General features: G+C 36.9%; 1 protein-coding gene across 1 annotated transcript in view; it reads left to right on the top strand.

Annotated features, from left to right (window-relative positions):
- The first annotated feature begins 755 nt into the window (after window positions 1–755).
- Window positions 756–21769, top strand: part of RBL2 (RB transcriptional corepressor like 2) — a 51089-nt gene continuing 30075 nt past the window's right edge. The window contains exons 1-8 of the mRNA XM_007167600.2: window positions 756–1128; window positions 3466–3596; window positions 5777–5977; window positions 9228–9292; window positions 12814–12942; window positions 14258–14418; window positions 14511–14575; window positions 15219–15405. Of these exons, the coding sequence (XP_007167662.2) occupies window positions 886–1128; window positions 3466–3596; window positions 5777–5977; window positions 9228–9292; window positions 12814–12942; window positions 14258–14418; window positions 14511–14575; window positions 15219–15405 (1182 nt within the window). The 5' untranslated portion in view covers window positions 756–885. The remainder of the gene's footprint in view (window positions 1129–3465; window positions 3597–5776; window positions 5978–9227; window positions 9293–12813; window positions 12943–14257; window positions 14419–14510; window positions 14576–15218; window positions 15406–21769) is intronic.

Raw genomic sequence — 21769 nt, 5'->3', positions numbered from 1 at the left:
GTTTTCATATCTTTCACTGATGTCTAGCTTTGTTTATCTTTGACAATAGGCTTCTCTAAGTGACCTGGGCTTCCTCACAGTATGGTGGCTGGGTTCAAAGGGTCAATGAAGAGAGAAAGTGACCCCATAGCAAACCAGAAATGCCTTAGGGCTCCTCGTGCATGAAAACGTTTTATACCATACCCCTTTAAGAAATCAAAGAGGACTGGAAACAAAGTGATTCATATAGGTTTGAAAAGAGAAAGCAAAGTGAAAATAAAAATAAAGGAAATGTAAATTTAAGCCAATTGCGTGACTGAGAGTAGGACAAATATGTCACTTATAGTGAATGTAAATTCACCCTATGGGGAAAAAAAGAATTACTACTTTAAAAAAAAATCCAATAATTATTTGAAAGTCGCAAATAAAATTAAAACATAGGAAAGAACTAGAATTAGGAATGACGCCGAAATTTGAATTTAGGCAGATAGGCCCTTACTGTTATCTTTATTTTTTAGATAAGGACACGCAGGTGATGAGTGTTATTTCTGGGGACACTTTGGACACTAAACCTTCACATGTCAACGTTTCTTGGGTGTTTTCTCTTCAGTACAGCCCTGCTGAATGGTCTCCCGATGAGGAGGTACTTGAAGTCGCATTTCCGCCCGAGGGAGACGACGCGAGATGATTTTTCTAAATATGATTTTTGATCCCCGTGGGCCTCCAGCCTGGACTACATTTCCCATCAATCCGTGCTCGGAACTACGGGCACCGATGTGTGGTCCAGCGCCGTTGGCCGCGGCGCAGTCGGCAAGCTGTCGGCCGACTGGCGGGCGCTTCGCGGTTTGAATGGCTGGGGGCCCAGGCCCTCGGCTCACCTGAGGCCCCGCCGCCCAGGTGTGCGCTATGCCGTCGGGAGGCAACCAATCGCCGCCGCCGCCCCCCCCTCCCCTTCCGGCGGCGGCGGCCTCGGATGAGGAGGAGGGGGACGATGCCGAGGCGGAGGACGCAGCGCAGCCAGCCCGGTCGCCGGCCCCTCAGACCCAACAGCGGTTCGACGAGCTGTGCAGCCGCCTGAACATGGACGAGGCGGCGCGGGCCGAGGCCTGGGACAGCTACCGGAACATGAGCGAGAGCTACACGCTGGAGGTGCGCCCGGGGGGAGGAGAGCAGCGGCTTTCCGGGCCTAGTGGTCCCGCCCCGCCTCGGGGAATGGGGCCCCTTGTCTCCCCGGGTCGGGCGCCCTGCGGTGGGGGAGGAGGGGGGACTCCTCCGCCCCGGCCGGCCCCGGCTCTCTGGGTCCCCAGCCTGGAGCGGGGAGGGAATCCGCTTTGCGCACCTTCGTCCTGGAAACCTGGCTTTTGAAAAGCTCTGTAGTGGCCCTGAAAGTGAACCCTGTCTCGCTGCTCTTCCCTCTCCGGTTCCGAAGCGGGAACAGCCCTTGCCCTAAAGTAGCACCGCGAGGCTGAGGTCGTGCTGCGGTCCGATTACAAAAACACAAGCACCTTGTTGGCAGGATGAACAGGTGCAGTTGTCAAGACCATACCCAGAAGGGGGTGGGGTGGGGTAGGGCGGAGGCTTGCCTGGGTTAGCGCTGAAATTAACCCGATGTTAGCGCCTGCGTTTCCGGGCTTCTCCTTCAGTTCCTTTTGAACTGTACCAAATTGCCTTTGTCCAGGCCATTGCCTCCGTTTGAGTAAAGGCGTTACGTTTCGGGCTGTGTTTATGTATGTGTGAACAAAGACGAATCTTCCCCCTGCGCAAATGAAACGGGCTTTCTGCCCGCCTGGATAAAGACACGAATTTGTCTCTATGAAGTAAGGACCGCGACGACTTTGAGGACCTATTGGTCACCCCAGACATTGCCCAGGACTCTTATAGTCGCTGCGATCTAGGCATGTTTTGTCCCTTTCTTCCGACGGGGCTTGCAGCTGAGAAAAATGGCCATTCTAGCCAGTGAGGCTCAACCCTGTAGGCACCTCCCCTTTATGGGCCAATGGGAAGTGACACGGAAGTCTGCATTGTTTATCCGCTGTTTGACTGCCTGTGTGAGTGGTATTTAAACTGCAGGCCATACGATTTTAAGTTGTTGAATAGTTTGTGGAAAGAGTAGGGCAAATAGGCTCAGAATGGGAAGGCCTAACCGAGGTGTTATTTAACAATAAGAGGGTGTTTTTGCCTGTGTGGCACTCACTAAGGTTTTTTTTATTTTTGCATTAATAGAATTTTAATTCAGTTCCTTCTTCCCATTTTTACATCTACGGGGGGCGGGGGGAGAAGCTAGTAATATACTGGCTTTGGAACCTGACAGACCTAGGTGACTTTGGGCAATTTACTTAACCATTCCAAACTCAATTTTGTGGTATGTTACTTTGAGATATTTGTACCTACCTTACAAAGCTGTTCTGATGGTTAAATAAGGTAACGTGGAGTTTCTGGAGCATGGAGCACCATATGGATAGTGCTTTGGAGTTTACAAAGCTCTTTCACATGCTTTGGTGATCTGGCTGAATAGGCCATGTTCTTGTTTCTTTCCTAGTGGTTCCTGTAGGCAGACAAAGAGAAGGACTCTTTTTTGGTGATGGGCATAAGTGCCTCCAAATAAGCTCTTATTTTACCCTCAGGATAACCCTGTAAATTAGATAGAAAAAGCATTATTTCAACTCACAGTGGTTAAGCTGTGTGAAGCCCAGGGTTATATAAGCAAGTGACAAATAATAGATGGTTAGTAAATTATTTTTAAAAATACGTGTTTGATTTCTCAGATTTTTAAAGACTTCGACCTCACATTCTTAGCTCAGTTTACCCAATAAGTGAATGAATATTCATTCATTTCCCAAATATTTTTTGATCACCTGTTCATGGCCAGACACTGTTACATAGGTGCTGGGGATAGAGCAAGGCACAAAACATAAAATCCCTGCCCTTGTGGAACTAGTAGTCAGGTATGCTGTAAGATAATGTCGGGTGTCAGTCTCATGGAAGTGTACCCTGGAAGATAAAGCTCATATGATATTTAATATAGAATAGTGGTTATAGAATTTTATCTTTTGATTTCTTGTATTTTCTGTGCTTTATACTTGTAATTCTCAATTCTCACGGTACTCAGGTAAGAAAATTGAGCCTCCACAATTGTTAAGTAATTTGCCCAAGGTGATCTACTCCCATGTTGGGACTTCCACAGTGTATGTCCTGAGAGAGAGCACCAGGTGGAACCTGTATTGCCTTTTATGATCTTGAAAGTTACATAGCATCACTTTCACCTGTGGTACTGGTTGAGACAGTTCAAAGTGAGAGAACATAGACTTCAACCTCTCCGTGGAAGAATGTCAGTGTCACATTGTAAGAAGAGCGTTTGGGACAGGGACATCATTGAAAATGCAATTTCCCACAAACATATAAATAACACTTTCAATTTAAACGAGTTTTTCATACTGAAATATATATAGTTCATTAGCTAAAAATCAATTTTCTTTTATTTTACAGGGAAATGATCTTCATTGGTTAGCATGTGCCTTATATGTGGCTTGCAGAAAATCTGTGCCAACTGTAAGCAAAGGGACAGTTGAAGGAAACTATGTATCTTTAACTAGAATCCTGAGATGTTCAGAGCAGAGGTAACTATGTCAGAGTTTGTAGAGTGTGACTAATATGAAAGCATAGTGACAGTAGGAATTCTCTTTATCATTTTCCAAGCATTTGTACTTATGGAGTGCTAAATTTAGAAGTTAGGTCATGGTTTTTGTTTACCACATCTAAGTTAGTGTCCATTCTATTTTATTTCTTTGGTGAAAAATAATTAAATTTTAACGTTATTTGGCACTTGTATGAAGCATTTACTATTAGGTTATGACTTATCATTGTGTAATATTGGGAGAATTCTAAGTAAAGATACTCTAAATTGAAAAAGCAAGTATTATATGGTATTAAACTGAGAACTACATGTACTGGACTTGTATCTAAAGAGGAGGCAGAAATTGCTTTTTCTATCTGTTGTGTAATTGAATTGCTTACATTTATTATTTGTACCATTTGGGTTAATTTTCTCATGACTTATTAAAGATTGGTAGAAAAAGGATGTTTGGCATTTTGGAGGAAGTGCCACTGTCAAAATTTATGGACCTAGTGGTTTAAAAAAAAAAATCACTTACTACTAAAATAATTAACAAGAAATGTAATCTTTTAGCTGTAGTCTATTTATTAACCTTGAACTCCATCCTGAGTTATATTTAGGCCTAAGAACAAGAGGCAGTGTGTAAAGAGTTGAACACCTGGGGTGTAAACCTGCAGAAGTGGACTTAAATAAGGTGCAAAGTATAATCATTACAAAGAAGAAAAGTGGAGGCAGACTCATCCAGTTAAATGACAGACAAGGGACTTTAGAAGCAAAGGGCAAATTATGGAATCATCATTATAAACTCTAGTAAACTAAACTTACCTAATATTTTAATGCAAGTAATATCTCAGACTTCAGTTTTATTTCCAATTCGAAAGCTCAATTTTTATTTTTAAATTTTTACCTATGGGTTCAGATTATTTACTTCTCTGCTATAATGGACTAAATGGATTAAAAAGAAAGAGCAGATTGGGAGAAGATATTTACAGTGTAACAAAAGATTAGTATCCAGAATTACATAAAGGACTACTAACAAATAGTTAAATAATTGACAAATAGCTACTAAAAAATGGGAAAAGTATATGATTTCACAAAGGCCTAAACTCACATAGCTAATAGATGTAGGCAAAGATGTTCAATCTCACAAGGAATCAAGGAAATTCGAAGTAAAAATAAGATAATATTTCATTCTCATCAGATTGGGGAAATTTGGAGTCTCATGATACCAAGTTTGGTCATTATGTAGGGAAACCGGAACTCTGTATTGCTGGTGTACATTGGAGAGAGTATAAATCGGCACAATCACTCTAGTGGAAAATTTGGCAGTATCTAGTAAAGTTGAAGATGCATATTCTCTGACTCAGCAATTCTGCTTCTCAGGGTAGTTCTTAAAGAAACTTCAGCATACAAGTACAGAAATGTGTTCATTACAGCATTTTTGTTATAGTGAAAAATTAGAAACCTCAATTTCCATTGGTTGGGGAATGAACGCAAAAAATGGTAGTTCATATGAAGGAATATTTTTAGCAAATAAAATGAATGAATTAGATCTACACGTAGCAACATTAATCTCATAAACATTATTGAATGAAAAAACAAGTTGTAGAATGCTATTTACAGTATGATACCATTTATATAAAATTTTAAAGCACACATACAAAAGATACTACTAAACTGTTTATGGTTACATATGTAATCACATAGTAAGTGTAAAAACTTGGATGGGAAGACTCAGACTATACAGTGGTGCTTATCTTTGGGGAAGAAGAGTCCAAAGGGAACTTTGGCTGTTTCTGTAGAATCTGAAGGAAACATGGCAAAATTTATTTGGTATGTTAATATTTGTTAAATCTGGCAATTGTTACATGAATGTTGGTTATGTTCTCTGGTTAACTACTTATTTTCCACTTCTTTTGTATTGATATGTATTTCATACTTTTTAAAAACTTTTAGGTAATCTCAGGAAAAGAGATTAGGGAAATTAGATTTGGAAGATGAGAGACATAAACCAATCTGTGAGATTAAGCTAGCCAGAGAGGCATGAGTTGTGATTTTATATCACTGTCTAAAAGTAATATAATTTAATGAGTTAATTTCGATTTACTTTTAATTATCTAATTTGTATATTTTACCCTTGTGTTTATTACAAAAAAAAATCTCATTTTTTATTTTTAATATCAGCTTAATTGAATTTTTTCACAAGATGAAGAAATGGGAAGACATGGCAAACCTACCCGCACAGTTCAGAGAACGGACTGAGAGATTAGAAAGAAACTTCACTGTTTCTGCTGTAATCTTTAAGAAATATGAACCCATTTTTCAGGACATTTTTAAATATCCTCAAGAGGAGCAACCTCGTCAACAAAGAGGAAGAAAACAGCGGTATGTTTTTATATTTGTTAAGCAGGAATACACATTTGTCTGTACTACAGTTTTGATCCCTTAGTTTGTGTCCCTCAGTTTATTTTGCTGGTCTTAAGAAACAAATGTGATTTCATAAGTAATCTTTTTCTCCAATAATAATTTCTTGCTTTTCATTGCATGTTAGCTCTGAAGAGTTTGGCTTCTTTCATGTTGCAAAATGTGTGGAATCTCTGTTTCTATAAACTTTCCCTTTTCATTTAAGCAACCGAAAATGCAAATATCAGACCTTAGATACTCTCACCAGTTAGCAATCTTGGGTATAGAATTTGACTACTTAATTTTCTATTATTGACGATATTGACTATTTCTGTTATTTTCTATGTATTATAATACATATAGACTATTTCTTTATTTGACTTTTATGTCAAACTGAATAGTAAAAAAATCCCCCTGAAAAGGCTTCTCTATGTATTTTGATGTTTACAACCAGTGAAAAGAGAAACTGGATTGGGGGGAGAATAGTGGAACTGAAAACTGAAACTATTATGAAATTCTGCTTCTGACTATGTCTGCAAGTCTGTAAACTTATTCTGGCTCGATGTTTTCCATCTTTCCTGGTAGATAAGGGCAATTATGGGATACAGAGTCTCTACTTTTATCACGAAAGTTTCTTCATAAAGTAGAAATGAAAATTTGTTCTTAAAATAGAACTAGAAAAAGGTTGACAAGAAAAGTAGGGGAAAAGGAGTTATTGTAATTGAATGAATAATGTTTGCTTCTCTTTCAATATAAAAATGTTCCCAAACTGTGAAGGATGTTTACAGTAAGTGAGCAGCTTTAAAAAATAAAACAATGTTCATTTTTATATACTCGACCCCACTGATACGGAAGCAGCTGGTCTAGTTTGCTTGCAGTTTTAGGGAATTGTCTATTTATAATTAAGTATTCTAAAGTTTGGATAGAAGCTTGTTTCTGAGTCTAAGTGAGGCTGATACAATCATTTATAGAAAGATGTAGAATATCTTCTTTCTTTGAAGTGTTGTAGAAAATGATTTCAGATTGTATTTGCTTTGATATCTATTAGGGTGTATGTACTACTTAATTCCAATTCAGAAAATTCTAAGGTAAGTTTATCTAAAAATTTCACATTTATATCACCCTGTATACTTTTTATTAGTACTTTTGGCTAATATTAGTAATAGTAATGTATACCATTTACTGAGTATTTATTATGGGGCAGGGACTCTTCTAAGACTTAAGCATGTATTACTTCAGTTAATCCTTACGACGGCTTTATGAGGTTGATACTGTTGTTACAGGTCGGGGGAAACAAGCCTTTGAGAGGTTAAGTAATTGGCCAAGGTCACACAGTAAGTGTGGAGCTCTTATTGAAACTTAAGTAGTCTGCCTGCAGAACCCATGTATTTCACCACGACTCAGTACTGCATCTCACACACTGGTCTTTGAAAATTTGTCACTGAGTATTTATTGAGAGCTTACTGTAGGTAGGATACAAATGTTAAAAAAAGAAAGCAAAACCAAAACCCGGAGTCACTGTCTTTTGAGAGCTTACAGTAAGTATAGTCAGGGAGAGACATGTATAAGTGCAAAAGATAATAGAAATGTAGGACTTTTGAGGCAAAAATAAGCCACTCTGTATAAGCCAGTTAGGTAAGGTTCCATGGAGTAAGCAGAAATAGGTCTGGAAGGATGGGTAGGATTTTGATAGGTGAATTTGGAGATAACAGGTAGCCTTCTATGCAGAGGATGAAGAATGAAGACACCAAAGCAGCAAAGTAGGAGGAAATTTGGCTAAGTAGGTTAAGTTTGTTCTAGAGTTCTAGAGCCAGTTTTTGGAGTGGCTTGAGTGTTTTTTTTTTTCTTCCAGTTTTATTGCAGTATAATTAACATGCAGCACTATATAAGTTTAAGGTGTACAGCATAATGATCTGACTTACATACATCATGAAATGATGACCACAATAAGTTTAGTGATCATCCATCATCTCACTTAGAAATACAAAATTAAATAGAAAAAAATTTTTCTTTGTGATCAGAACTCTTAAGATTTATTCTCTTAACTTTCATATATAACATACAGCAATGTTAATTATATTTATGTTGTACATTACATGGCTAGAACTTATTTATCTTATAACTGTAAGTTAGAATGGCTTCTAAAATGTTTGACTTTTATCTTGCTAGGTATCAAAACTAGATAGTTTATCATGTGCCTATGGTGGGGAGGCTACTTTTTAAAGCAGGGCAATGACGTTTAATCCTTGCCATCGACTGGTGAATTAAATACAGTATTATACCCTAGTAGAACGATCTTTTAGCAGATGGAGAGACTAAGGCACGTGGAGAGCAAGTGTACTTAGCTAATGACAGTGCGGGAACTAAACCCCAGTCTTCAGATTCTTCTCTTCAAAGCACCTTGGTAGAATAAGGCTATTGGGATATGGAGCCAACAGATGTCTTATCTAAACATTGGCAGAGGATTTGGTAGAAAAGCCAAGTTTAAAACAGGTCTGAAACTCCCTGTGGCAAACAACTTAGCAAATATAACAGGTACTTTTTTATTTTCCCCCTTCCTCCTCCCTGCAACAGGTACTCCTAATGATAGAAATATAAGGAATTATGGGGAGCCCCGAATTTACATTAAAAAGTCCTTTTGTGGAAAAAAAAAAAAAAAAAAGTCCTTTTGTGGGACTTCCCTGGCGGCCCAGTGGTTAAGACTCCGAGCTTCCACTGCAGGGGGCACGGGTTCGGTCCCCGGTCGGGGTAAGATCCCACATGCCATGCAGCACAGCCAAAAAAAAAAAAAAAAAAAAAATCCTTTTGTGACTCGATATATAATCTGGAATGTCTTTAGGGAGGGAGGGTTTACATTTCATCAACTGTGATGGAGGGGAAAAAAGTTGGAGGAATATCTGCCTGCATACATGGGTCTTAAAGCAGCATTAGCCTTGCTGATGTCATCGGAAGAACTATTGTTACTTGTTTTATTTTCTACCATACTTATCTTGACCTGCAAAAGCTTTTACAGTTCTTCAGAATTTTCTTCTAAGATGAGTGCTTTCCCTCGCTCCCAGCTATTCCCTTACCAGTATTTGGTTGGAGCAGAACCTCTTGCACATTTTCCATGTGAAATGAATCTGCTGTCACTCCCTCTAACTGTGGGTTTTGTTTCTCACCTAGTTTACAGTCATTTGTCATGTCTTTTTCTGATTCTTCTGTTATCTCATAACTTTTTTCTCCCCCAAAGGCGACAGCCCTGTACCGTGTCTGAAGTTTTCCATTTTTGTTGGGTGCTTTTTATATATGCAAAAGGTAAGGAAAGAGTGATATTTATTTAAATATTAGTTTATTTAAAAGTTCAGGTACTACTATTGTCACCCTATAATGTGTATCAGGAAAAGATTCTCACTGAAAAATTTCTCAAGGATTTTAGTCCCAGGTTCTTTTTTAAGTATTGCCTTTTCATAAGAGTTTTTTGAATTTCTTTACAGTATCCCAAACTTCCTTCATTAAATGGAAAATCCTTCGTTTTGTTCTTACACAACATTTTTTCCAAAGCACATTATCTCTGAATTATGGACTGAAACACAGTGTGTCTATAAACACATTAGTGTGCTTATATCTTGTGCTGTATTTTTCACGAGACATGTCTTATTTAATTGAGTGGGACTGATCGTTCTCAGAGTAGTTCAGATTACTTTTTACATCTTGTTCAGATAAATATGCTTGATCAAATACCTTTAGATACAACTTATTTTCTCTACCTCCTCTTCTCACTTAACCTGTCCAAGGTCTGCATTCAGTGAAATACATTTTTATTATTATTATTGTCCTCTCTGTATTTCTTTTTTTTTTTAATCAGGGATGAGTTGACTATCACTAAGTTTATTGAAATGAAATATAAAATATGTGTAAATTTATGCAGCTTATTCCTAGGCATAGTGTCTTTTTTTTTTTTTTTTAATTGGGGTATAGTTGTTTTACAGTGTTGTGTTAGTTTCTACTGTACAGCGAAGTGGAGTTCCCTGTGCTATACAGCAGGTTCTTTCCTCTCTGTATTTCTATGTAGAAATGATTCTTACTAATATATAGAAGAGCAGAAAGTACAGTTACACAGCTTTTTCTATAGATTATATAGAATGCCTTTGCCATTAAGATATCCCAATAAAATGCAAAGTTAAAATCAAAGAATTATTAGAGCTGGCAGGTGTTTCATAAATATAAGAGATTCTCATTATTAACTCAGTTTGCCCAACTTATTTAAAGAGTCAGTAACTGAGGCCCAGAAACTAGCTGCTAGAAACAGAGCTAGGATTTGAATCCACATCTCCTAGCTCTTGGTTTCATGCTGCATGTGTAGGCCCTCTAGCAGGGATGTGTCGCTCCCTTGGTGTCAGTGCGATTTGTCTGATTGTAGCTGGTCCTTTCTAGCTAGTTAGGTTAGAACTTATCCTTCCTTCCCTGAGTTGCATGCTTGATTGAAAAGAAGAATCTTTCTTTTGTCAAAAATAAGCTCTTGGTTATTTTTGCTTTCCATCACACTGGATGTTTCTTTAGCGGAGATGAAGGTGGTGTGATCAGTGGCATGAAATTTAGAAAGACTTGAGAGCTATAAACTGTTTTCATGGTGGTTGGAACCTTTGCTACCACTTGGCTTACTGTGGCTGGTGTTATATTATGATATTAGTCTTGACAGTAGATTATGGGCAGGTATATCTGACTTATAGGATTTTTATCTGTTTTATGTCTTTTATGGCATATGTATACTTGGAGGTAAGTATTTGGTACTATATAAATTATTGGAAAAGAAGTGTATTGTCTTTATTTAGGTTTTGGTCTCACTTGATCAACTGGGGTGGCATATTTTTTGTCTCTACAATTAACTCAGTGTTTGAGTTTTACCTTACTATTATTAATTCCGTATATAATTATTTGGTCTAAAGAGCCTTTGTCTACCCACGATCCAGCTCTATGATCGTTTATGATTCACTAGGATCTTTTCCAATAGAGTAGTTTAGTTGGTTTTATTCAGTTCTTGATTTAGTTATTTGGGGGAAGGTGTACTCTTATAGACACCTTTTTCATGACTGTCTGCAACAGTGGGCATCCCAGATTATCTCATTCCTGATAAACAAGCTAACTTTTGCCTGTTATCTTTGTTGACTTCCAATGGCAAGTACACACCAGTGACAAGTTTGGGCTTGTTGTCCTGAAGGGCTTTGTGGACTGAAGACCGTTAGGTGCCACTTCCTGTATTACATGTTATCCCAAGTCTTCAGTCAGATTATCTTTGTTGATTGAAAGATAAAATATCTCACGAAGTGAGATTTCTAAAGTCAGGATTTGAAATGTAGAGTATGTCATGATGGGAGAGTCCTGGAGCTTAGATTCTGATCTTTAGGGGCATTTCAGATTTTTGTTAGAAGTCACTGTGCTGCCAGTTATTTCCTTCCATGGCAGGTACACACCAGCAACAAGTTTAGGCTTGTCAGTGTGTAGGGCTTTGTAGCTTGAAACTGGTAGGTACCACCTCCTGTTTTACATTTGAGGAATTGAGTATATTTTAATGTTAAGCATCTTTTTTGTGAAACCATGCAAGTTAGTTTGGTTATATCAATGCAAAGTTTAGCCTATTAATTATCATTTGTCTTTTTGGCAGCAGAAAACTATTTTTTCTCTTTAATCCATTTAAATTGATTTGTTGAAATATTTCCATCTATTAAAAAAAAAAAAAGAATTGCTTATCCTGCTATGCTGAGGTAAGTGGTAACTTTCTTTAGAGGAAAGGAAAGAAAACAGCCTGAAACAAAGTAGTGTGAGTGTGTGTGTGTATGCATTTGGGTAGGCATTTAGTGTGAAAATGTCAAGGTTTAGAAATAATTCTTCAGATGTATGTTAGCTATTTAAGTTGAATTCATCTGATGTTATAAGAGTGTAAAATCAATATGAAGCATATATATGCAGTGTTTAATGCTTAAAGATACAAAAAAATCTAGAAGTATTTCTTAATTTCTAAGAATAATAAAACTGTTTTAACTGCCTATAAAAACTGTTTTCAATGTTAGAGTTAAACCAGAACTACAGAAATGACATGTTTCTTTAGGTTTAGGTTTTGGTTTATTTTTTTGTTACCAAGCATCAACAATTATTCCTGGGATACTAGCTCTAGAACTGAAATATCTTTTATTGTGGTCCTGTTGCGTTAATTTATATGAGCTTGTATTACTACATCAAAAAGTATTTAAAATATTACTGTTAAGAGTCTGATTATAGTTTCTGGTCTTTTTAAAATACATACATGAAAAAATAATTATGTTAATCATTTTTTTCAGCTTTTCCCATCTAAGTATTTCTACCAGTTTTCTTGACAGAAAAATATTTTCATACCAAACAATTTCTTACAACTTGAGATAATTTATGAAGTTGTTTGTGTTCAGAATTTTCAAAAGAAAAACCAATGATGATAAAATTTTGATCAGCTACTAGGCATTTAATAAATGCTTATTTAATGAATATTAATGAATGGCATTTTTAGTAAAGTTTTGGTTTTTCTTAAACTCTTTTTTTAAAAATATTTATTTTTTTAATTCATTTATTTGGTTGCGCCAGGTCTTAGTTGCGGCCAGCGGGCTTCTTAGTCTTACACTTATCGTTTAATAAATTTCTAAGAGTTTAATATTTCAAACTGTAAATTTGCCAAAACACTTTCTGTAGCTCTTGAGTCAGCTTTGTACGCTGTTGTATAATGTCATTTTAATTAAAGGAAGAAATTATTTTAAAAATATTGTAAAGTTGATGCAAATTTAACTGTATAATTGTTTATAATCCTGTAGGTAATTTCCCCATGATTAGTGACGATTTGGTTAATTCTTATCATCTTCTACTGTGTGCTTTGGACTTAGTTTATGGAAATGCCCTTCAATGTTCCAATCGTAAAGAACTTGTGAACCCTAATTTTAAAGGTAAGTTTGTAAATCAAAGACTATCAGACAACTCACATTTCTACCTTATGTTTGCTGTTGAGAGTTGTACACATACTACAGCTTTCCTAGCATCAGAGAACATAAATGCTTTTCAAAGCTTCATCACCGTAGTTATCCAGAGTACTTATAACTAGGAGTTGAGCTCTCTGTAAAAATATTTATGGAAAAAGAAAGTGCAAATATCACAAAGTTTAAAGTCTTAGATGACAACTTTAGAAGTTTCTGAAATATATACTCAACAAGAAGAAGGAATTTAAAAACCTGGAGTAGCAAAGATGACATTAGAGCTGATGGTGGTTTTCTACATTGGCAATTTTCATGCCTGACTCACAGGAGGAGTTCAAAGCAGATTTATTAAAAGAATCTCCATTTCAGATCTTTTCTATAGAAGAGGAGTAGCTATGGTTCTAAAATAAGTAAAATGAATTTTCAACTCTAAACTAAAAGGTGTTTGGAAATGATAGTTATTTTGGCAATCCATTTAGTAGGCTTTAAGGTATATAATTTCTATGAATGATATACAGTAAGAGACCAAATTATGATGTATAAAGCAAATATTAAAAAGTATTTATTGAACTAGTATATAATGCTGCTGCTATCTGAGTAATACCTTGGTGGGATTCTGAGTGGTTGTTAGTTGTGGGGTGGTTACAATTAGAATTTCAGCTTGTCTGAATCTCAAGGTAGATTTTTAAAGTTAGTGGAGTTAATTACTTCAGTTGCTTCTGGTTTGGTAAGTTTAATGTTCTCTGTATTCTGTCCTTTTATTTCCTTCCTAACTCCCTTTTATATTTCTATATAGCTGCTTCCCTTCATTTTTTTCCCTCTTCTTTATTTATTTCTCTTGCATTGAGTCTAGAACAAGGAGGGCTGTAAATTAATATGATAAATACATATAATGTAATTAAAGTATATAAAGAGTATGTACTTTGAACAGTAATTTTTTTCAAAGTACTATTTTTTATTTGAATGTAACGCTTATTGGCAAAATTTTATTTTTCTGGTTTTTAGATCTTATAGCAATATACTAAATTATTTTTTTAGTTTTTCTTTTTTAACCATCTCCAGGTAGATAACTGAATAACCAAAATCTTTTGAGCAGTGATACGCTTTTCCTCTATTTGCTATTTTTGAAGTATATTTAAATAGAGTCAAATTAGACCCTTACACTATTTCCTGTACACTCATATGCTAACTCAAGTGCTGATTAGACTCTCTATTATTTATATTTTAGTTTATTACAGTTTGGTTTATGGAATGCTACCTGCTATCTCTGTGATTTTACCCATCACAGGCCTATCTGAAGATTTTCACGCTAAGGATTCTAAACCTTCCTCCGACCCACCTTGTGTCATTGAGAAACTCTGTTCCTTACATGACGGCCTAGTTTTGGAAGCAAAGGGAATAAAGGAACATTTCTGGAAACCCTATATTAGGAAACTTTTTGAAAAAAAGGTTTGTAAGTAGTAAAGAAGTAATTTGAAAATATCTTCTGGGCAAAGACTTGATTTAATACGATGACTTAAGGATCTTTTCTTTCATCATAGCTCCTTAAGGGAAAAGAAGAAAATCTTACTGGTTTTTTAGAACCTGGGAATTTTGGAGAGAGTTTGTGAGTACTTCTGTTATAAACATACTTTAGTGTTTTAAATTATGTACCTAGGAAACCTCAGAGTTTCATGTTTTTATTGTTTGTATCCTGGAAATTTAGACTATGTCTTGTGGCAGAATATAGGGATGCAATAAAAAATTCTATCCACTATTACTTGAAGCACATGTTTTAGATTTATTGAAAATTGTATGGCTGTTCTTTAAAGCTTTAACAGTTAAGCTTTTGGATCATGATTTTTGAAATAAAGAAATTCTTTTGGAACTACACAGGTGGAGAATGATGATGTGGAAGTACTGAGGTCTTCAAACATGCCTGGAGCAGCTAGGAAAGATAATTAGGCTTCTCACCAGAAGCTGTATACCTACCAGGCAGCTTGGTACAGGATACCCATCCTGAAATACTGTCACCAAAATATACTTACTCTACAATGCATGAGCATAATGGAGCAAGCTTGCATTTTATACTCCTCAGTTTTTATAATTAACAGTGATCCCACTAAAACTTAACTTTCACAAAATTATTAGAATTTTTCGTAAATGAAAAAAATGAAACAAGTAGCCTAAAACAACTGAAATGGCGGTTCTGTGAGCATACATTTTTGGCAGTTCTGTGAGCATACATTTTGCCTATTTTTTCCCTGTAGTAAAGCCATCAATAAGGCCTATGAGGAGTATGTTTTATCTGCCGGGAATTTAGACGAGCGGATTTTTCTTGGAGAGGATGCTGGAGAGGAAATTGGCACCCTCGCAAGGTGTTTGAATACTGGTTCAGGAACAGAGACTGCTGAAAGAGTGCAGGTGAAAAACATCTTGCAGCAGCACTTTGACAAGGTGAGTTGAGCCATGCCAGAAGAGTGGAAGTACAGGAGCAGACGTGCCAGAAGTTCTATTTTATTTTGGTACTTGTGCATGTAGGTGCGTTTTACTTGCTTCCAGTGTGAAAAAGAAAATTCACATCCTACTTATCTTAACTGAAAAAGTTATCTCTATGTTTACTGTTTTAAATTTTGTCGACCTTGACTTTCAAAATTTTTGGTTAGGTCTGAGAAAAAGAATATAAATGTAAATGAATGTGTCATGCTGATGATTGTTGGTTTTGAGAAGATGGGCCAGTGATATACAGCCCATATTGAACATAGTAAGTGTTTAGAAAATGTTGATTGACCCAAATTGGTACCTTCATCTAAGAGACTAGAGAAACTGAGAATCTGTAGTCTTTAAGAAAGTTCTGTTAAACTGAGTTTCAGGATCATGTGTTAATTTCATGCAGACACTTAGGATGATGGCGACTAGGAGTTTCCCTTCTGTTGTGTGGTGTTCATACAGCAGAAAATAAGCAACTTCTGACAGGTGCTTCCAGAGGCAGTGTAGCTAATTCCAAGGGGTAACTCACCTGTAAGACCAGACTTAAGACTGGTTTGCTTTCTCATTCAACAAATATTCTCAAGGTATGCTGTATGCCAGATTGTGTCCTGGATACTGGGGTTATGTCAGTGAACAAAACATCTATGAATATCCTGGAATTTACTGATGGCTTGGATCTAGGGTGTGAAAAAAAAGAAAGCAGTGATGACTCCCGTTGGGTGAATGGTATAAAAGCTAAAGTCCTTACAAATGCCTAAAAAGTCTTCAGTGATCTAGCCCTGCTACCTCTCTGAATTCATCTCCCACCACTTTCCTCCTCACCCTTTCCACTCATGCCACATTAACCTCCTTTCTCATTCTTCAGATATGCCAAGCATACTCCCAACTCAAAGCCTTTGCTCTTGCTGTTTCCTCAGCCTAGAGCATGTTTCTTCAAGATACTCATGTGGTTTACTTCCTCGCTTCCTTCAGATCTCTGATAACCTGACTACTGTATAAAATAATAACCACCAGCATCCTCCCCTACCTCAGGACTTGCTTTCCCCCTTACTCTGCCATTAGTGTTCCTGTTAGTATTTATCAGTGTCTGATGGTTGGTAGGTAGGTAGGTAGAAAGAAAAAATTGTTTGTCTGAAGATAATAGATACATAGAAAGAGAGAGAGAGAAGGAGAGAAAGAGAGGGAGGAAGAGAGGGAGAGAGGAAGAAAGGAAGGAAGGATAGATGGATTGTTTATTATCTGTCTCCCTGCATTAGAATATAAGCTTCATGAGGTCTATGACCAGTGTTGTATTCAGTGCTTGTAGGCATTCCATAAATATTTACTCTTGACATTTATTGAGGGGAAAGAACAAGTCTAGCGGGGCAAAAATCAAGAGTTAGAGTTATGAGCACGTTAAGGGTGAGATGTCTTTTAAATATTCTAGTAGAGGAGTTAAGTAGGCTGTTCAGAGATACAAGACTAGTGCTCACAGCAAAAGTAAGGGCTGTGTATATATATATATACCCTTAGGATATATATAGTGTCATTAGGATACAGATGGCTTTTAAAGCCATGGAATTAAGAGAGGTTACCTAGTAGTATGAGTCGATAGACAGTAAAAGAGGTCTAAGGAGTTAAAGAGAGACTCTTCTTGATCAGAATGCACAGGAAGCTTTAAGCTAAGAACTTAAACAGGGCTACCAAGAAGCCCCATGCTGACCTTGAGGACTATGGGCAGGAAGTTGTTTGTGGTCGTCGTATGTCGTTTCCTTTGTGGAAGCGCTGCTACCTGTGGGCCACATGGTGAGATGCTGCTGGCTGCTGTTGCTTCTCCTCCCAGCAAGGCACTGGTTCATATACAGTGAAGAAGGTGGCTGTAAGAAAAGTTGTTAAATATAGGGAGAAATCTTCTGAATGTAGTTAATCTACCTAGATCATCTTATTGACCTAAAAATAATTACAGAATTAATTTCTTTGAAACAAAGTGAAAGTCTTGGCTCTACTCTTGTTTAATTCACAGAGAAAGCATATAGATTTATTTCTGTATGGTGAATTTCTGTGTTTTTCTGTATCTCATGAAACTTGAATAGTTCTGTTGCCAGGTAAAAATTGCTGGGTGTTTTTACAACTATCTCGGGAATAAGCACATTTAATACATAGGGAAATATAGTCTATTTTGAATAGTAAAAAACTCTTTAGCTATCTTAACCTTTCAGAGTTTGTTGGAAAAATTAGAAAAGATATTTTATTAGCCTATGTATTTCTTTTTTTAACATCTTTATTGGAGTATAATAGCTTTACAATGGTGTGTTAGTTTCTGCTTTATAACAAAGTGAATCAGCTATACATATACATATGTCCCCATATCTCTTCCCTCTTGCGTCTCCCTCCCTCCCTCCCACCCTCCCTATCCCACCCCTCTTGGTGGTCACAAAGCACCCAGCTGATCTCCCTGTGCTATGCTGCTGCTTCCCACTAGCTATCTATTTTACGTTTGGTAGTAAATATATGTCCATGCCACTCTCTCACTTTGTCCCAGCTTACCCTTCCTCCTCCCCGTGTGTTCAAGTCCATTCTCTAGTAGGTCTGTGTCTTTATTTCCGTCTTGCCCCTAGGTTCTTCATGACCATTTTCTTTTTTTTTTTTTTCAGATTCCATATATATGTGTTAGCATATGGTATTTGTTTTTCTCTTTCTGACTTACTTCACTCTGTATGACAGACTCTAGGTCAATCCACCTCACTACAAATAACTCAATTTCGTTTCTTTTTATGGCTGAGTAATATTCCATTGTGTGTATGTGCCACATCTTCTTTATCCATTCTTCTGTTGATGGACACTTAGGTTGCTTCCATGTCCTGGCTATTGTAAATAGAGCTGCAATGAACATTTTGGTTCATGACTCTTTTTGAATTATGGTTTTCTCAGGGTATATGCCCAGTAGTGGGATTGCTGGGTCGTATGGTAGTTCTATTTTTAGTTTTTTAAGGAACCTCCATACTGTTCTCCATAGTGGCTGTACCAATTTACATTCCCACCAACAGTGCAAGAGTGTTCCCTTTCCTCCACACCCTCTCCAGCATTTATTGTTCCTAGATTTTTTGATGGTGGCCATTCTGACCGGTGTGAGATGATATCTCATTGTAGTTTTGATTTGCATTTCTCTAATGATTAATGATGTTGAGCATTCTTTCCTGTGTCTGTTGGCAATCTGTATATCTTCTTTAGAGAAAGGTCTATTTAGGTCTTCTGCCTATTTTTGGATTGGGTTCTTTGTTTTTTTGATATTGAGCTGCATGAGCTGCTTCTAAATTTTGGAGATTAGTCCTTTGTCAGTTGCTTCATTTGCAAATATTTTCTCCCATTCTGAGGCTTGTCTTTTCATCTTGTTTATGGTTTCCTTTCCTGTGCAAAAGCCTTTAAGTTTTATTAGGTCCCATTTGTTTATTTTTGTTTTTATTTCCATTTCTCTAGGAGATGGGTCAAAAAGGATCTTGCTGTGATAGATGTCATAGAGTGTTCTGCCTATGTTTTCCTCTAAGAGTTTTATAGTGTCTGGCCTTACATTTAGGTCTTTAATCCATTTTGAGTTTATTTTTGTGTATGGTGTTAGGGAGTGTTCTAATTTCATTCTTTTACATGTACCTGTCCAGTTTTCCCAGCACCACTTATAGAAGAGGCTGTCTTTTCTCCATTGTATATTCTTGCCTCCTTTATCAAAGATAAGGTGACCATATGTGCGTGGGTTTGTCTCTGGGCTTTCTATCCTGTTCCATTGATCTATATCTCTGTTTTTGTGCCAGTACCATACTGTCTTGATTACTGTAGCTTTGTAGTATAGTCTGAAGTCAGGGAGCCTGATTCCTCCAGCTCTGTTTTTCTTTCTCAAGATTGCTTTGGCTATTCGAGGTCTTTTGTGTTTCCATACAAATTGTGAAATTTTTGGTTCTAGTTCTGTGAAAAGTGCCATTGGTAGTTTGATAGGGATTGCATTGACTCTGTAGATTGCTTTGGGTAGTAGAGTCATTTTCACAATATTGATTCTTCCAATCCAAGAACATGGTATATCTCTCCATCTATTTGTATCATCTTTAATTTCTTTCATCAGTGTCTTATAATTTTCTGCATACAGGTCTTTTGTCTCCTTAGGTAGGTTTATTCCTAGATATTTTATTCTTTTTGTTGAAGTGGTAAATGGGAGTGTTTTCTTAATTTCACTTTCAGATTTTTCGTCATTAGTGTATAAGAATGCAAGAGATTTCTTTGCATTAATTTTGTATCCTGCTACTTTACCAAATTCATTGATTAGCTCTAGTAGTTTTCTGCTAGCATCTTTAGGATTCTCTATGTATAGTATCATGTCATCAGCAAACAGTGACAGCTTTACTTCTTCTTTTCCCATTTGGATTCCTTTCATTTCTTTTTCTTCTCTGATTGCTGTGGCTAAAACTTCCAAAACTATGTTGAATAATAGTGGTGAGAGTGTGCAACCTTGTCTTGTTCCTGATCTTAGTGGAAATGGTTTCAGTTTTTCACCATTGAGGACGATGTTGGCTGTGGGTTTGTCATATATGGCCTTTATTATGTTGAGGAAAGTTCCCTCTATGCCTATTATCTGGACGGTTTTTATCATAAATGGGTGTTGAATTTTGTTGAAAGCTTTCTCTGCATTTATTGAGATGATCATATGGTTTTTCTCCTTCAATTTGTTAATATGGTGTATCACATTGATTTGCGTATATTGAAGAATCCTTGCATTCCTGGGATAAACCCCACTTGATCATGGTGTATGATCCTTTTAATGTGCTGTTGGATTCTGTTTGCTAGTATTTTGTTGAGGATTTTTGCATCTATGTTCATCAGTGATATTGGCCTGTAGTTTTCTTTCTTTGTGACATCTTTGTCTGGTTTTGGTATCAGGGTGGAGCTGGCTTTGTAGAATGAGTTTGGGAGTGTTCCTCCTTCTGGTATATTTTGGAAGATTTTGAGAAGGATAGGTGTTATCTCTTCTCTAAATGATAGAATTTGCCTGTGAAGTCATCTGGTCTTGGGCTTTTGTTTGTTGGAGGATTTTTAATCACAGTTTCAATTTCAGTGCTTGTGATTGGTCTGTTTATATTTTCTATTTCTTCCTGGTTCAGTCTCGGAAGGTTGTGCATTTCTAAGAATTTGTCCATTTCTTCCAGGTTGTCCATTCTTTTGGCATATAGTTGCTTGTAGTAATCTCTCATGATCCTTTGTATTTCAGCAGTGTCAGTTGTTACTTCTCCTTTTTCATTTCTAATTCTATTGATTTGAGTCTTCTCCCTTTTTTCTTGATGAGTCTGGCTAATGGTTTATCAATTTTGTTTATCTTCTCAAAGAACCAGCTTTTAGTTTTATTGATCTTTGCTATCGTTTCCTTCATTTCTTTTTCATTTATTTCTGATCTGATCTTTTTGATTTCTTTCCTTCTGCTAACATTGGGGTTTTTTTAATTCTTCTTTCTCTAATTGCTTTAGGTGTAAGGTTAGGTTGTTTATTTGAGATGTTTCTTGTTTCTTGAGGTAGGATTGTATTCCTATAAACTTCCCTCTTAGAACTGCTTTTGCTGCATCCCATAGGTTTTGGGTCGTCATGTTTTCATTGTCACTTGTTTCTAGGTATTTTTTTATTTCCTCTTTGATTTCTTCAGTGATCTCTTGGTTATTAAATAGTGTATTGTTTAGCCTCCATGTGTTTGTATTTTTTACATATCTTTTCCTGTAATTGATATCTAGTCTCATAGCGTTGTGGTCGGAAAAGATACTTGATATGATTTCAGTTTTCTTAAATTTATAGCCTATGTATTCATGCTTAAATTCTTGACGTTAAGTTATATCTTTTTCATATTTGTGTTCAAGAATTTCACTTAAACTTATTTCTCTGAAGATCTGTCTGCTTTGGGGGGAAAAACTGATAGGTTCTAGTAACTAAAGGTAAAGAAGGGCAAGAAGACTGAAGAAGGCTTATCTGCATCAGGTTGTATTCTGCATCTAAGAATGTTTGTTTTATCCTCTCTGTGAAGCAAATTTGATTATTTTTTATTTTTTTTATAAATTAATTAATTAATTAATTTTTGGCTGCGTTGGGTCTTCGTTGCTGCATGTGGGCTTTCTCTAGTTGTGGCGAGCTGGGGCTACTCTTTTTTGCACTTTGCGGGCTTCTCATTGTGGTGGATTCTCTTGTTGTGGAGCATGGGCTCTAGGCACGCAGGCTTCAGTAGTTGTGGCACGTGGGCTCAGTAGTTGTGGCTCACAGGCTCTAGAGCGCAGGCTCAGTAGTTGTGGCGCACGGGCTTAGTTGCTCCACGGCATGTGGGATCTTCCCG

This window comes from Balaenoptera acutorostrata, chromosome 19 (genome assembly GCF_949987535.1).
Source record: "Balaenoptera acutorostrata chromosome 19, mBalAcu1.1, whole genome shotgun sequence".
NCBI lineage: Eukaryota > Metazoa > Chordata > Mammalia > Artiodactyla > Balaenopteridae > Balaenoptera > Balaenoptera acutorostrata.
Note: the sequence above shows the minus strand (reverse complement) of the source record. Positions and strands in the feature narration are given on the sequence as shown.